The 16,619-nt window shown below is 49.1% G+C and overlaps 3 protein-coding genes across 5 annotated transcripts in view; 2 read left to right on the forward strand and 1 right to left on the reverse strand.

Moving 5' to 3' along the window:
• The first annotated feature begins 969 nt into the window (after nucleotides 1-969).
• cog8 (component of oligomeric golgi complex 8) lies at nucleotides 970-5,365 on the forward strand. The gene is made up of 5 exons (XM_041992251.1): nucleotides 970-1,467; nucleotides 1,974-2,181; nucleotides 2,636-3,457; nucleotides 3,619-3,787; nucleotides 4,907-5,365. Exons 1-5 carry the CDS (start codon nucleotides 1,139-1,141, stop codon nucleotides 5,140-5,142), a joined length of 1,764 nt encoding a protein of 587 aa, XP_041848185.1. The 5' UTR covers nucleotides 970-1,138; the 3' UTR covers nucleotides 5,143-5,365.
• Nucleotides 5,366-7,627: 2,262 nt separating this feature from the next.
• Nucleotides 7,628-16,441, reverse strand: nob1 (NIN1 (RPN12) binding protein 1 homolog). The gene is made up of 8 exons (XM_041978646.1): nucleotides 16,362-16,441; nucleotides 14,176-14,308; nucleotides 13,966-14,099; nucleotides 13,456-13,896; nucleotides 11,343-11,552; nucleotides 10,323-10,420; nucleotides 10,102-10,246; nucleotides 7,628-8,211 (listed from the first exon to the last, which is right to left on the reverse strand). Exons 1-8 carry the CDS (start codon nucleotides 16,428-16,430, stop codon nucleotides 7,945-7,947), a joined length of 1,497 nt encoding a protein of 498 aa, XP_041834580.1. The 5' UTR covers nucleotides 16,431-16,441; the 3' UTR covers nucleotides 7,628-7,944.
• Nucleotides 16,407-16,619, forward strand: part of wdr59 (WD repeat domain 59) — a 41,614-nt gene continuing 41,401 nt past the window's right edge. For all 3 annotated transcript variants that reach the window (XR_006009459.1, XM_041978465.1, XM_041978485.1), the window contains exon 1: nucleotides 16,407-16,529. Coding sequence is in view for 2 of the 3 variants with exons in the window: in XM_041978465.1 (XP_041834399.1) it covers nucleotides 16,407-16,529 (123 nt within the window). In the remaining variant the exon portion in view is untranslated. The remainder of the gene's footprint in view (nucleotides 16,530-16,619) is intronic.

The raw sequence follows: 16,619 nt of genomic DNA on the forward strand, positions 1-16,619 counted from the left end.
AGCTGAGCGAGTCGCCAGTAACAGCTGAGCGAGTCCCAGTAACAGCTGAACGAGTCGCCAGTAACAGCTGAGCGAGTCCCAGTAACAGCTGAACGAGTCGCCAGTAACAGCTGAGCGAGTCCCAGTAACAGCTGAGCGAGTCGCCAGTAACAGCTGAGCGAGTCCCAGTAACAGCTGAACGAGTCGCCAGTAAACAGCTGAACGAGTCGCCAGTAAACAGCTGAGTGAGTCTCTGCAGGTGGTGATAATGGGTGAGATGATCAGAACAGACTATCCCTGTTGAGGCTGGCTTCTTTAACTATCAGTAATCATGGCGGTTTGTCATTGGTTTGGTTAAGCTGTGAGATTTTAACAGATAGAAGCGGTCACTGTTGGTGGCCCCTGGCAAGCTGCCGGATTTCTGTGCCGGTGTGTGTCGAGCTGTGAACAATCAGACTTTGGCGTTGCAGGAGCTTAATCGTAAACTGGATGCTATTATAACTCAGAATGGCAAGCTGGCTGCGGTTCCGGAGCTCGTACGTGGGGTGGACACCAACTTGGAGAAGTTGTTGGCTCAGCTGGGTGGAAACTGACCCAAAAATTCGGATGAATTGGAGTTCTCAGATGTAGAGATGGCTCTACATCTGAGAAACAAAACCTGGTTTTTCCCTGTAAAGAGCATCATGAGCCATTTTTACCCACAAAATCCTGTTTTTAAAATAAATAATATATATTTTTTTTATCAACAGTATGTGTAGTTTTCATCACAATAAAGTAATTCTGTGATGTTTACGGCTCAAAAAAACACATTTTTGGGTGCATTAGCCCTTTAAATGTGCTTTATAAATAAAGTTCAGTTCCTATGGTTTTTATTATTTATACTCAGTGGTTTCTGTTTCTGTTTCTTTTTTCTTTTCAATGTTCTTCTACACGAGGTTGGATATTTCGTTGTAAATAAAAAAATAAATAATAGCTTTCGGCTTCCGTAGTACAGCGCCAGGCAGGAAGCTGGTTGCTTAGAAACAGAAGAAGAAGAAGAAACCGGAAGTGTCGTCGGCTCCGGTTCCTTCTGTCAGAGTCGAGCAAACTTTTCTATTTTGGAGTGAAAGTCCTAACCGTGACGTGGAGAACCGGTTGGAACCGGTCCGTTTGTGGCAACATGGCGGCGCTGGACGTGGAAGACGAGAGCATCCTGGCGTCCATCTTTAAAGACAGCTTCCCGGACAGCTGGAGGGACAACCCGGACTTCGCGGCCTATCTGTCCGAACTGAGCTCGTTCGGCGTGGACAAGCTGAGCCGGGAGCCGGACCGGCTGGCGGAGGAACGGGCTCAGATCCTTCAGCAGACCCGGGAGCTGGCCTTCTCCAACTACCAGACCTTCATCCGAACTGCGGACTGCACCAAACACATCTACCGGGATTTTGGGCGGGTGGAGAGTAGCGTGTCCCGGCTGCTGGACAAGCTGCCCCGGTTCGGAGAGAAGTGCAGGTGGGTTAGTTCTGGATCTGGTTGTATTCTGTTTTCTGCACATGCCCAGAATCCATCACGGGGCTGGTTGTTAGTCTCTGACTCAGTACCTTGACCTGGTTGGAGAGGTTATCTTAGGGGGTGGGATGGGGATGACGTGGTGCCACACATCTGTGCGCCCTGGTGTCTTTGGGTGTTTTCCATCACAGGCTGATCAGACCTGGGTGTGTCCACTGCTTCAGCTGCTAGGTTACTTTTTGCTTTGGAGTTCCTCCTCCATGGCTTCTTCCCATGGAACTGTGAGCTCAACGATGAAGACACATTGGCAGAGTTTGGACCAGAGGACCAGGTCTGGGTGCAGGTTGGTCACTGAAATTTCAGGTGGGAAGGTTTCCCTCTGGCTTAGGTCTACATGCATTTCCCAATCCCATGTTGCATTTAGTAAGCATGAGTCTGGTGGTGATGGAACTGGTGATCCGAGTTCAGCAGTCCACCATGTTGGTTCTGGTGTGGTTCTGTGACTTCAGAGGCTTCATGAAGGAGGCGGAGGAGATCGGAGCGAGCCGGAGGATGAACAGCCTCACGCTGAACCGCCACACAGAGATTCTGGAGATCCTGGAAATACCTCAGCTTATGGACACCTGCGTCCGGAACGGGTATTACGAGGAGGCCCTGGAGCTGGCGGTGTACGTCAAGAGGCTGGAAAAGAAGCACACGTCACTTCCAGTCATCCAGGTGAGTCCAGGTGCGTTTCTGTGTGCAGCACATGGTGCAGTTCTGAGAAAACCCCCATAAAAAATGCATCAGATACTTTATTTGTACGTGGACAAATTTACACGTTCCAGCAGCGAGGTCCATCCAGGTCTTGCGGATCAGAGCCGCCCTTGGCTCATGAGGTCCTGCTGCTTCCATCAGGTCCATCCAGCCCAGATGCAGGACTAACAGACATAAACTTCCTTTTGTCCCTGCAGCCATCGGCCGGCTGAACAAGTAGCTCTGTTTTCTGTTTTGTTCCTTGTTTTTTTTTTCTGTCATAGTCCTTTTAGATATTTATTGTTTGTGTGACTGTGTGCTGACTGTTCTTACTGCTTGCTGTGCAGCAGATTACCCTCACGGGACAATAAAGTTTCCTTGAACTTTGAGGTTTCGGACGGTGATGGCCATGTTAACGTCTCTCTGACCCCTGCAGGACATCGTGCGTGAGGTGCGGCAGTCGACTCAGCTGATGCTCAACCAGCTGCTGCAGCAGCTGCGCAGCAACTCGCAGCTTCCCGTCTGCCTGCGCGTCATTGGATACCTGCGGCGGATGGACGTGTTCACGGAGGCGGAGCTTAGAGTCAAGTTCCTGCAGGCTCGCGGCGCCTGGCTGAGCTCCGTCCTGGCCGCCGTCCCGGACGACGACCCGTACTTCCACATCACCAAGACCATCGAGGCGAGCCGGGTCCACCTTTTCGACATCATCACGCAGTACCGCGCCATCTTCTCCGACGACGAGCCGCTGCTGCCGCCCGCTGGCAGCCAGGCAGTCAGTGAGGGCGCCATCTTCCACGGCTGGGTGGTGCAGAAGGTGGCGGAGTTCCTGCAGATGTTGGACAGGGACCTGCAGCGTGGCGTGGGGGGGCGTCTGGACTCCCTGCTGGGTCAGTGCATGTACTTTGGGCTGTCGTTCAGCAGGGTGGGGGCGGACTTCCGCGGACAGCTGGCGCCCATGTTCCAGCGGGTGGCGACGGACACATTCCGCCGCGCCCTGCAGGAGGCGGTGGAGAAGTTCCAGGAGGACATGAACCTGTACACGCTCATCGCCCTGCCGGCCGTGCTGGGGGGCACCATCCCCCCCGTGGCCCCCAGCGTCCAGCCCGGGACCCTGCAGCCCCCCATGTCCCTGCTGGACTTCCAGCCACTCGCCTGCTTTCTCAACAACGTCCTGAGCGCCTTCAACGACCTGCGGCTCTGTTGCCCCGTTGGCCTCGCGCAGGACGTCAGCGCGTCCCTGGAGGACGCCCTGAGGACGGTGAGGACGCCACCCAACTTTATTTAAACCAGATGTCGCTTTTACGTCCAGATTTATTTCTGTCCAGTGGTGATAGATGAGGGGCCTGGTCCCAGCTCAGGTTCTGGTTCCATGTGAACTGTTTCCTGACCGGACTGCTTGTTGGTTCTGTGTTCTGCCAGGTGACCCGCCAGGTTCTGGTGTTCCACCGGGCCGAGGAGTCGGCCTTCAGCAGCAGAGAGAAGGAGCTGTTCCTCCGGTTCTGTTGCTGCTTCGCTGAAGACCTGATCCCCTTCCTGAACCGCTGTCTGCAGGTCCTGTTCCCTCCGGCTCAGCTGGCTCTGCTGCTGGGTGAGAACCCGACCCGGTTTTCTTCCTGTGCTTCTGATGTTTGGATATCTGTGGTGTACAAAAAGGACCGATCCACCTCATTAGACCAGGTCCTGCTGAAAAACTACCACCATCCAAAGAGAATTCCTCGGCCAGCTCAATGAAACGTAGGAGCAGATGTTACGAGAACTTCTGATAAATACGACCAGAGAAGAACCACATTTTATTTCTTCTTCCAGCTTTTAAAATAAAGAAAAACATCAAACTTTTGCAAAAAGAGGACAGACAGACGTCCTTCTATGGGACGAAGACGTCTGTGGAAAATGTCTTTTTTAGAGAAAAGCTTTCTGGCTGTTTTAGTGTCGCCGCGTAGAAAAAGCTGCATGTTATTCTGTCCATACTTAAACTCCAGTTAGGACGCCATGTGTTAAGAGCCACTGTGGAAGGTCCAGAGACCCACCTGCTGCTCCGGAACCACGGGTTGCAGACCCCTGGACCAGGATCTGCTGAAAAACCGAATTATTCTGCAGAGCTGGTAGATTCACTGAAACAGCGTCTGATCTGTTAAACCTTTATTCTGTTCATGAAGACACATACAAGGGCCATTTATTTATGTCTAGTTTGCATCTACTCCAGAGGTTCTCAAACTGGGGTTCGGGACCCCCATGGTGGTCGAGAGATGATTTCAGGGGGTGACCAGATAATTTAAATAAATTTAAGAAATTTAAAGCCTAGATTTATCAAATAAATGTGGGATTTTTACCAGAATTAAACCATTAATGAAGAAATAAATCTTTGAAATTAGCAGCTAAATTTTTTAACACAAACAACGAAGTTGTTGCAGACGTCGTAGCAGACGTGGCATCATCCCGCGAGAAGCTGGTCTGGGCCTGTGGGCGCCTTGTCACAGCCGTGGACCCCCAAAACCACTTTATCGTCCTTATAAATGAAGGCTGACTGTTTTCCAGCCGTACATGCTGCAAGAAGACCCGTCTGATCCGTCTCACGTTAATCCCTCCGTCCTCGTGTGGCTCAAAGAGGTTTCAGAACCGCTGGTCTAGATCTACAATAGCCGCCACTAAGAAACAAAGATCCAGGCTCGGGATAACTCTGCTTGTTGCTTTAACCCCTGGTCTGCAGGTGTCCCGGCCTCTCAGCTGCACCGGTACCACGGTTTGGGCCGCATCGACATCGCTGCAGTTCTGGAGCCCCTGGACTTCCTGCTTCCTCAGAGGACGATGCTGGAGGTCGACGGCACAACCAAGACTGAACTCCCGGAACCAGGCACGGATCCAGAACCCAAGTCCACCCGGCCGGGTCTCACAGAATCTGCTGCTGATCCCAGGTCTGATGAAGAGAGGGGACCGGAGGAGTGAGGACAAGGTAGACCGGTTCTGGGTTCTGCTTGGACAGATCTGGACTCAGTTTGGACTCTGGTGGTGGGTCTTTCTGTGTGTGAGAGTTCTGGTTCTGATCTAGTTCTGACTCATCTATGATCACTTGCAAGCCTTTGCTGCAGCACTTAGACTGGAAGCTAGTCCTGGTCCCAGTCCTGGTCCCAGTGAACCGTAATCAATAAAAGCCATAATTATTCTAGCAGCTGAACTTGTTTGTAGTGATTCTGTACAGGAACGGGTTCGAACCCTGGAGGAGGCTCCAGTCCACAGTCCAAAGACCAGATGCTGGTTTGGTTTGGGTCCGAGGACCTGACGGGATGTTGGTCTCTGTGCTTCTAGAACTAATTTCCTCCTCCTGTTGAAGATGGCACCGAGGAAGTTACTTCTTTATTTAGCCTCTTATTCTTTTTTCTTAGCCAGGCGGCTGCAGGCCGAACTTACAGATAATTACTCTGCTTCACGTCGGTGGTGGAAAAAACTCTTTATCGTCACCAGCTTACAGCAGGAAATCTCCATGGCAACGCCGACCTGTTATACCTGAGTGGTGGAGGAGAAGATAGTCCCGAGCTGGAGACCAGGAGCCAGCCAGCCAGCCGTCCATCCATCCCTCATGGCCTCTTTCCGGCCTCACCAGCGAGGCGTCCAGGAAGCATCCTGACCAGATGTCCGAGCCACCTCATCTGGCTCCTCTCAATGAGGAGGAGCAGCGGCTCTACTCTGAGCCCCTCCCGGATCACCAAGCTTCTCACCCAGGACCAGGACCAGGACCAGGAGCCTCGTTTATCAAACAGTACGTAGCAAAGTGAACTACAGGCGGCGTCTGTGGTGTTAAAAGGAAATGCTGACACTTCTACTTCCAGATTTATCAAAGTCACGCACGTCCTCCACCTGTTTCCGTTTATAAACCAGAACCAACTCTAAAGCGGCGCAGGTGAGGGACGCCTTGCCCCGCCCACATGGTGGCTATAAACGGTCAGGTGGACGCCTGTAACACATATTCATCACTTCATTTCCATGATGGCTCGGGAGGAAAAAAGAGTTAAAAAGAGGAATTTTTCGGGGTGTGAGACAGAGATCCTGATGGGTGGACACGGCGTGGACGTTACTGGTGTCAGAAAGACAGAATAGTGGCAGCAGGTGGAGATGCTGTCATCACGGTGTCAGAAGGGAAGAAACACCAGAGGCATCGGAACGTACGGATGGAGATCGAAGTTCGAATCCCACAGAGGTGATTCGCTTTGGAGAAAAGTGTCTGCTAAATGACTGATTCTGGTTTGTTTTCATTTAGAAGTTGTGTACAGATACATCAGAGATTGGTAGGAGTTTAGTTAGTAATATAATATTTCTTTCTAGTTGCTGGGTGGGCGGAGCTCCAGCTGGGTGGGCGGAGCAGAGGGACATGATCACCGCTATTAACCAGGTGGACGAGGAGTTGTGGGAAATAAAGACGTGTGGACAGACCTTGGGACAAGAATAAAAACATTGTGTAAGAATAAATAAAGGAAATCCTCCTCTTGTGTGTTTCGTTAGCGTAGCATCACTTCTAGACCTCCAGCCTCCAGTCTGGTCCCGCTCTGCTGGACTGAAGGACCAAAGCTACTTTCCACACTGGCTGCTACATGCTGGCAGCAGACTGGCTCCTTATTTATCTGGATGGGTTTTATAACATGAAGTTTTGTTCCACAATGACAGAACATGTTTTAGTGGTTGAGCTTCTTATTATTATCATCTCCCTTTTTCCTGGAAATCCTGGTTTTCCCGAGTGTGGCTCTTAGGAGGATTAATATGGAACGTGTCTTTATTCATGTCTACAAACAGCTTTAATATCTAACATGTGGTGTGGAAGGTGATAGTGGATTGTGTACAAATGTCTCACATTTCACATCATTTCCTGGTTTTATTCTGGACCGGTGGTGTCGCCGTTTCCCACCAACCTGAGGAAAGTCCTCCCGAGATACCACCAACACATCAGCTGTTCTACGCCGGCAAGAACACACTCCATCATGTTTGCATCCCTTACACAAACACGTATAAGGCCTGCCCTCGCTCTCCTTTTGGTAAAATCCGATCACACCTCAGTTCTGCTGCTGCCTTCCTATTGACAGAAACTGAAGTGACACCGACCATTCAGCAGTGGTCGTCCAATCGAGTTGCAGCATTCAAGCCCGTCCCACCAGCTCAGGGACAGCTTCATACCGCAGGACATGAGACTTCTAAATGCTGTCAGCAGCAACGCCACCTTTAAATAACATCTTCTTATTGCTTATTATATATTTACTGTAGAACTTATTTGTAGTGTTCTTGCTTTTTGTGTTCGACTGTTTTTGTTGTGGTTTATTTTTAGCTTCGTTAAGAGAGCCTGGATCTACGAATTTTACTGCCAATGATTATTAATGTAATTGTTGTGCAATGACAGTAAATTCATTTATAGGAATACTTTACTCATTCTTCACTAACAATCAGGTTTTAGTAACAAACTGCAGCTTTATTGATTATTGATTTGTTACATTGACGATGCAGAAAGGTGCAAAAGTCAGAATCAGAGATACACGTCCATCGGTCCGGTCTTCAGGCGGTCCTGGTAAGACTAAAACCAGCTGCAGATATTCGGCCGAACCAGAAGAGGCTCGTTTCTCTGCTGCCTCACACATCAACAAGTCACTTGGATCATTTTTATCCAGTCAGAGGGACCGACCTGAGTGTCAGTGAACGCACCAGCAGCAGATCTGTCGTCACTGGACGTCAATGGACAGACGATGACCGTCCGGTCTTTTGATGACATCACTTCTTGATGAACTTCCTGCGGGCGGCGTTGGGGTTGGCCCGCCTCCTGCCGCCGCCACACTGACTGTCTCTGATGTGCAGGTTGGCGGCGCGGCTGTAGACGTCGTTCTCACTGAAGGGCGAAAGTCCGGCCACGTAGTCGGGGTCGAAGACGTCCGTTTTCTGGCGAGCCTTCCGGGAGAGCCTCTGCTGGGGGAAGCGCTGGTCCTCCACCAGGTGAGGGTTGTTGGCGTGTTTCCCCCCCTCAGGCAGCGGCAGCGAATGCTGCAACCAAAAACACTGTTACCGTCCCGAGTGTGGACCCCACCAAACCGTTCATCTTTTATCACTGTGATGCATTCAGGGCCTCTGATTAAACTGTTACATTAAATTATTATAGTATTCAATTTTGACAATTACAGTATCTCACAAAAGTGAGTACACCCCTCACATTTTAGCAAATATTTAGTTTTATCTTTTCATAGGACAACAATGAAGACATTACACTTTGATATAATGTACAGGAGTCAGTGCACAGCTTGTTCAACAGTGTAATTTTATTTTCCCCTCAAAACAACTCAGCACACAGCCATTCATGTATAAACCACTGGCAACAAAAATGAGTACACCCCAAGTGAAAATGTCCAAATTCAGTCAATATTTTGTGTGTCCACCATTATTTTTCAGCACAGCCTTAATCCTGTTGGGCATTGAGTTCACCAGAGCTTCACAGGTTGCCACTGGAATCCTCTTCCACTCCTCCATGACAACATCACGGAGCTGGTGGATGTTAGAGACCTTACGCACTTCCTCCTTCCGCTTGAGGTGGCCCCACAGATGCTCAATAGGGTTAAGGTCTGGAGACATGCTTGGCCACTCCATTACCTTGACCCTCAGCTTCTTTGGGTCGTTGTCATGTTGGAATTCTGCCCTGCGGCCCAGTTTCCTCAGGGATGGGATCATGCTCTGCTTTAATATGTCACAGTACATCTTGGCATTCATGTTTCCCTCAATGAACTGTAACGCCCCAGTGCCGGCAGCACTCATGCAGCCCCAGACCATGACACTCCCACCACCATGCTTGACTGTAGAGAGGACGCACTTGTCTTGGTATTCCTCACCTGGTTGCCGCCACACACGCTTGACACCATCCGACCCAAATAAGTTTATCTTGGTCTCATCAGACCACAGGACATGGTTCCAGTAATCCATGTCCTTATTCTGGTTGTCTTTAGCAAATTGTATGCGGGCTTTCTTGTGCACCATCTTTAGAAGAGGCGTCCTTCTGGGACGACAGCCATGCAGACCAATTTGATGCAGTGTGCGGCGTATGGTCTGAGCACTGACTTGCTCACCCCCGACCTCTTCAACCTCTGCAGCAATGCTGGCAGCACTCATGCGTCTATTTCCCAAAGATAATCTCTGGATGTGACGCTGAGCACGTGTGCTCAACTTCTTCGGGCGACCGTGACGAGGCCTGTTCTGAATGGAACCTCTGCTTTTAAACCGCTGTATGGTCTTGGCCACCGTGCTGCAGCTCAGTTCAAGGATGTTGGCAATCTTCTTGTAGCCTAGGCCATCTTTATGAAGAGCAACAATTCTTTTTTTCAGATCATCTGAGAGTTCTTTGCCATGAGGTGCCATGTTGACTCTCCAGTGTCCAGTATGAGAGAGTTTGAGAGCGTTAACACCAAATTTAATACACCTGCTCCTCATTCACACCTGAGACCGTGTAACACTAATGAGTCACATGACAACAGGGATTCAAAATGGCTAATTGGGGCCAATTTGGACATTTTCACTTGGGGTGTACTCATTTTTGTTGCCAGTGGTTTATACATGAATGGCTGTGTGCTGAGTTGTTTTGAGGGGAAAATAAAATTACACTGTTGAACAAGCTGTGCACTGACTCCTGTACATTATATCAAAGTGTAATGTCTTCATTGTTGTCCTATGAAAAGATAAAACTAAATATTTGCTAAAATGTGAGGGGTGTACTCACTTTTGTGAGATACTGTATGTCAAAATTTATATATCTTGACTAAAAACCCTAAATTAGATATTCCAGCGACTCTGGCCTCAGCTGAAATTTCCCTCTGGGATAAATAAAATGTTTTGCATGTCCTGTCCAGTAACCGGATCAGAACCGTGGTTGTAAACATGAGAGCGTCTCACCCGGAGTCCCCTCGGGTTCAGGACTTTGGGGTTTCTGGAGAAGTGCATATGGATGCCGCTGTCGGCGCTGACCGTCACCGCCACCTTCTTCAGGGTTCTGTTCCCACAGTGTGGACAGAACACTTTGTTCATGTTGCTGGTGGTTCTGAAATAAAACGGATCCAGTTAGAAGGTTTGCTACAGTTCTCATAGCCGACAGAAACCGGATCAGGACCGCTCACTTAAAGCAGGCGTGACATCTCAGGATGTAGTTCCTCGCCTGGCGGATCAGCATCCCGTTCACCGACAGGACATGAAGTCCGATCTGGAGCAGAACGTTCTGGAAACACAAGCAAAACCACAACACCAGTCAGCTACAGACCCACCCCAGCAGGAGGTCCCTGAATGCAGCGTCGGCATGTCGGGAGGTCAGTGAATGCAGCGTCGTCGCCTCTGCAGGTTACTGATCACAAATATGTGGACGGATGGACGATAAACCGACCGGCAGGGTTAACCATCCGTCTGCGTGGACATTTAACAAAGCCGTGGCTCAGCAAGGTGGAGCGGCCGTCTCGTAACCTGAGGGTCGCTGGTTCGATCCTCGGCCAAGTCAAGCTCATGTCGCGTGTCCCTGAACAAGAAACCGAACCCCTAACTGCTCCTGATGGGTCCTGGTTGAACGCCTAGCATGGCAGCTTCCGCCATCAGTGTGTGAATGGGTGTGTGTGAATGTGTGTGTGATGTACATGTAAAGCTTTGGGTATCGTTCCAGGTGTATAAATACGGACCATTTACCATGACAGGTGCAGGAGCCTCCACCAGGTAAACACCAATGTCTGAGACTGAAACAGGTGGAGACATCTACACCCGAACTTCATCCGTCAGCAGGTTGTGGGATCTCACTTAATAACCAGAGTTTCTACATCGTAATCGCCGCTCACTTCCTGTCAGCTGATCACGGTGACGTTTCTAGCGTGTTTTTAAATAAAGTCCAGCTTTATTTGCACGGTGCCGCGTCGTCGGCTCCGGGCTTTACAGACGGATCAGCTGGAGCCGCTTCATGACCCCCCAGCACGGCGGGCGCCGCCGCGGTGACGTCGGACCAGAACTTGCCTCGGGTGATGTTCCTCTGAGCCGACAGGAAGTGGCAAACAACTGTCTCCTGTGTTTACGCTCACTGTGACGACATCGAGAATGTGCGGTGCTGTTGCCAAGGCAACGGCGGCTTGATTCGAGTAAACAGAACTTCATGGTCTGGTTACCTGCATGGCGAAGTCGGTGGTCAGACATCCGACTCTGACATCAGCAGGTGCAGTCCAATCAGATGACTCCATCTTCATCTGCTTGATGTTACTGGGAGTGATCCAGCCTCCTCCATCATCATCATCTTCCACTTCTGGCTCATTCTCTTTGTCCTCGTCGTCTGAATGGCCCTCTGACTCCCCCATCTGGGCGGAGGCTCCGCCCCCTTCCTGTAAACAAACATCGTGAGCCCTGTTTCCATCAACGGGTGCGGGTCAGGATGCATTTTTTGTGTTTCCACCCACAAAAACATGGAAGAGTATCCTAATATCCAACCCGACCCTTCCGTTGGGCTACCAGTCTAACGGGCCCGACACAAAAGGGTGGAGCTTGGCACACTGCAATCCTCTGATTGGTGTAGAAAAGAAAAGTCACTTCCTGTGTAACTTGGTATAAAAACAAAGCAGGAACAGCTCCTCATTCAGAGCAACAGATTGTCTTTGTGATGACCTCCATCCTTCTCCGTAGTTTCTGAGTCACGTTCTGGTTCTACTCTAAGAAAGGCGCCTGTCGCTATCCGACTGATGCTCCGCCTCTCAGGTAAGGTTACGGTTGCTGTGGAAACGCAACGTGATTACCGTTTACCGACCCGACACCGCCCGTTGGTGGAAACGGGGCTTTGACAACCGTGACAAAGAAAAAAATAAAAACACAAGCTGATGGTTTTTCTTCCATCCAGGAGGACGGGAAGGGGAAAAAAAAACTCCATCTGGTTCTGGTCCAGCCAAGTCCTCACATTTCAGTCCTCCAGTTTCCAACAGCAAGTCCAGGTTTTCTTTCTACTCCTGATGAGAAATTAATATGAAACAAACTTTCAGAATTATTAGATTATTTATTCTGACATGAATCCGATCTGGACAAGAAATTAATCCCATCTGTAAAAGAGGAAAAAGTAAAAGGAAATAATCTGGTGAACAGGAAGCAGTCGGAGGGAAACAAGGTTCCTCTTGTGGACATATTTTATAACCCATTACCATAGAAACCAGATCCTTTAGATTATGAAAACTTTGATTAACTTTCCTTTTCAAGGTTCCATATTATGCAAAATTCCCTTTCTAAAGGTTTGTGACCTCACAGCCTATTTGAGGCCCAAAATAGAGAAAATTCGGTCTTCTCTCTCACCTGCTTGTTTCACTTTTTAGCAAATGTGTGCTTAAACAGTCTGAGATCTTTCTCTTTGACCTCACAAAGGGAAATAACCACTCCCCCTGGTTAGGGATACTGCCATTGACCCGCCCCCCGGCTAGCTGAGCCTTCCCCTAAAATCACCAAGTAGGCACCAGCGAAAGCCGGATCCTCTCCCAGAGAGGGGCGTGGCCAGTTTCCACTCATGAACATTTAAAGGTTCAGACACAGAAACAGTCCTTCACAGAAGAGCCACTAGAGCCACACCAGAGCCACATGCGTGAAAGCAACTCTTCTGCCTCATTGGCCTGAACCGTTTGTTTAAAATGTTCCGACCCTTCCTGACCATTCCTGATCCTTCCAGACCATTCCTGACCCTTCCAGACCATTCCTGACCCTTCCAGACCATACCTGATCCTTCCTGACCATTCCTGATCCTTCCTGACCATTCCTGACCCTTCCAGACCATACCTGATCCTTCCTGACCATTCCTGATCCTTCCTGACCATTCCTGATCCTTCCTGACCATTCTTGACCCTTCCAGACCATTCCTGATCCTTCCTGACCCTTGCTGACCATTCTTGACCCTTCCAGACCATTCCTGATCCTTCCTGACCATTCCTGACCCTGGAACGGCTGAGATTAAGGACCAAGGCTGAGTCTGGGGTGATACACTTTGAAAACAATGTTGTTGGACCTTTGAAATAAAATTGCTGAAAAAATGTAAAATATGGGACCTTTAAAAAAGTAAATTGGTTCCTCCAGCTGGAGCTCAGACCAGGATCCTGGCCAGAGCTCAGACCGGTTCTCATATCTTCCGTACACCTTCTCTCCGTTTTTATTAAAACTGGTGAAAGTTCTGGATTCTCCGAGCAGAACCGGACCTGAGGAGAACTAGACTGAAGGGAACTGGACCAAGATGAGATCTGAGATGGTCACTGAACTCACCAGCAGATCCAGCAACTCATCATCGATGGTCAGAACTGGGTCTCTCCAGAACTGGAAGCTGTTGAACTGTTGGCTGTCGGCCACGACCGAGTCTGTCTGGTTTTGTTTGGGTTCTGAAACCGGCGCTGAACCCGCAGATCTCGCTGAAGGCAGAACCGGACTCAACAAATCCAGCAGGTCCTCGTTGATGGTTGGAACCGGGTCTCTCCAGAACTGGAAGCTGTTGAACTGCTCGACATTGACCGGGTCGGACCTCCTCTCCTCCATCTGGTTCTGAACGTTTGGACCGTCTGCAGGTTTCTGATGGGACACAAACTGAACCGGGTCCAGAGACCGATCCGGACCATCACCTCTACCTACGTCCGGTACCTTGGAGGGGAAGTGGAACCCGGCAACGTTGACAGGAGCCTCCGGGTGGTGCTGAGTGTTCACAATGTTCACCTGAAGATAAAACCGGGACAGTTACCATGACAACCGAAACAGCCATGGGAGATGGCGCTCTGCCTGTACCTTGAGGTCCGGTTCTTTCTTCAGGTGTTGGGAACCGACATGTTCCAGCTCCAGCTGGTACGTCAGGGCCAGAACTTTAATATCGGTGGCTGAAAGACTCGGATAGTCTCCGGTTTTCTTGGAGAACTCCGTCACTGAAAAACAGACGAAACGTCAAAACGGGCCCTGGAAGAGTTCTGAGGGTCAGAACCTCAGGCCCGGTCCTGTTACCATGTCGGATGTGTTCTGGATGCGGCTCCCTGAAGATGAGCTGGTATGGCAGGACGGCCAGGCTCCTCCTGGTGGCTTTGTCCCGGATCTCATCCACCACGTCCCTCACGGTGTAGACGTTCCGTCCAATCTCCTGAAACAGAACCAGAACCAGCTGTTTTAAACCCAACGGTACCAACAGTTGCTTCTTGTAAACATCAGAAGTTACTGATCCTGGTTCCATCTGACTGGACCCAGTTCTGATAGAAGCTCACCTGTCCAGGTATACCTGCTAGATGCTGGTTAGGCTCCAGCTTCCCTTACGAAGCGGTGCGGTTTATTAGAGTAAAGTCATTTTACTAGAATAAAATCGTAACAATTCATCTTGTATTAGAAGAGGAACCTTGTTAAAACGAGGGCCGTGGAGCTTTGTGTGATGTTGTACTTCAGGAGAAACGTGTCTGCTGCCCATCAGAACCACGTTATTAGTACCGGGCCTGAAAAAGAACCTGCAGGAAAATGAGTCTAATCCACAGAAAGAAGCAGGCGGATTGGAGGAAATGGCTGTTCCAGGTACTGTTATGACTTTATTTTCATAAAACTACTCATTTTTATTACAACTTTATTCTGGAAGCCTGTGAAAAAGATTTTTCTTGATGTGGACATAATACTCCGTTATGAACCATGAAACTTTCCCAGTGACAAAACTGAATTACGGGTGCTCGAGGAGATCTTGGTCTAAAATAAGCTTCTCTCTGACCACGTTCAGATGTGTTCGTTCACCATCGGAGTTCATTCACCGGTAAACGATTTACAGCGTATCACACTAGCAGCCCCAGCTCAGAGCCTGGTGGACGCCGTGGACGCGGTGGACACCATTCCCACTGCATCCGTCTTTAGTGAAAATGAGAGGAAATGTGAACATTTGCTTTGCAAGGCGGTTTCAGATGTTAGAGGCCACTGTGGTCCTTTTAGGAAAAGTTAGTGTGCCTGACGATCTAAACGGAAGCTACCGCTACAGAAACGGTAGATGCCGAGTGGCGGGATCTCGGTGTCTGTTTAGGGACGACACATTAACTCAGCTCATCTAGATTTTCACACTGGAGCTGAAAATAAACTATAAAGATGCTCAAAGAGAAGCTCAGTATCCAGGTTACTTGGCGCTGGCTAAGCTAGCGCTACATGATCCAGTTTCATTCATCCAGGAGGCTAGCAAGGCTGCTAGCTGGTTTTACAGCCGCTACAGTGGGGGTGTCCAGCTCCGGTGCTCCAGGGCAGCGATCCTGCAAGATTTTAATGTTTCCCTGCTCCACCACACCTGGCTCAGATTAATCATGCGTTCCAGTTGTCCTTGGACGTGTGTTCCTGGTCTGAACAAGCAGCAAACTGGTAAAGGCTCCGTTGGAAGCTTCAATTTATGGTTTAAACTTTGCTCAAAATCCTGTTGAACACAATCTGATACTTGTCTTCTGTCCCCTAATAGATACCCAGAAGCAGAAAACCACATTATAATATTTTTAATATTTCACATGGTAATAAATGGTAGATTTTCCCCCCAAAAAATGATTTTTTTTTTGTTACATTTTGTTAAAGGGCCAAATAAAGACCTCATATTTAATAAATTAGACTTTTCTTACCAGTTTTTCATGGATCAGGCCTCAATGGGTTAAGTTTCAGAGGACCCTGAAAAACCAGATTTAAAGATGGCTGCACCCAGGACCACCAGGAGTCCATTGTTGTCTTTATTAAAATCGTTTGTAATAAATTTAGTCTCCGTTAAATTTAAATGTAAACAGCGGGTTTGTACGTGAAAAACTCATAAATAGTTGTGGTTTATTAGTCATTATCATCAGAATTGGCGGTTATTTTTCCCGAGTTGGTGCAAATGAAACGCAAAACACCTGGCAATGACGTCACATTTCGCTTAGAATTCCGAGACAACTGGAACGCACCATTACGTGAAGGTTTTCACCACACATCCTTTAACCTGAGCCAGGTGTGTTGGAGCAGGGACACATTAAAAACCTGCAGGACTGCGGTCCCCGAGGACCGACTTTGGACACCCCTGATCTACAACATGAAACGCTGTAGACACCCCGACCGTCCAGCGGCGCGACTCCCTGACAACCTCCGTTCCCCTGACGTCGACCTGACGCCACTCTTCATGTCAGAAAACCTGCTCGCAGCTCAGACGTCACCAGTCTTACCTGTAACGGAGCTTTCTTTAAAAACGCTCCAGCATCAGCGACAACATGCTCCACCAGGGTCAGCGCCATCTTAGTTTGACGGCCAGCAGACGGAGTGACCAATCAGAAGCCGATGAACAGTCTCGTGACTCTTCAGGATACTTCAAAGACATGATTTGTCTCGGAAATGTGACTCTCAGTAACACGTGTGTGTATATATATATATACATATATAGTCCAGAATTGATGTAGTTTTTATCAACAGCTGTCTAATGTGGT

Source organism: Melanotaenia boesemani, chromosome 1 (genome assembly GCF_017639745.1).
Source record: "Melanotaenia boesemani isolate fMelBoe1 chromosome 1, fMelBoe1.pri, whole genome shotgun sequence".
Lineage (NCBI taxonomy): Eukaryota > Metazoa > Chordata > Actinopteri > Atheriniformes > Melanotaeniidae > Melanotaenia > Melanotaenia boesemani.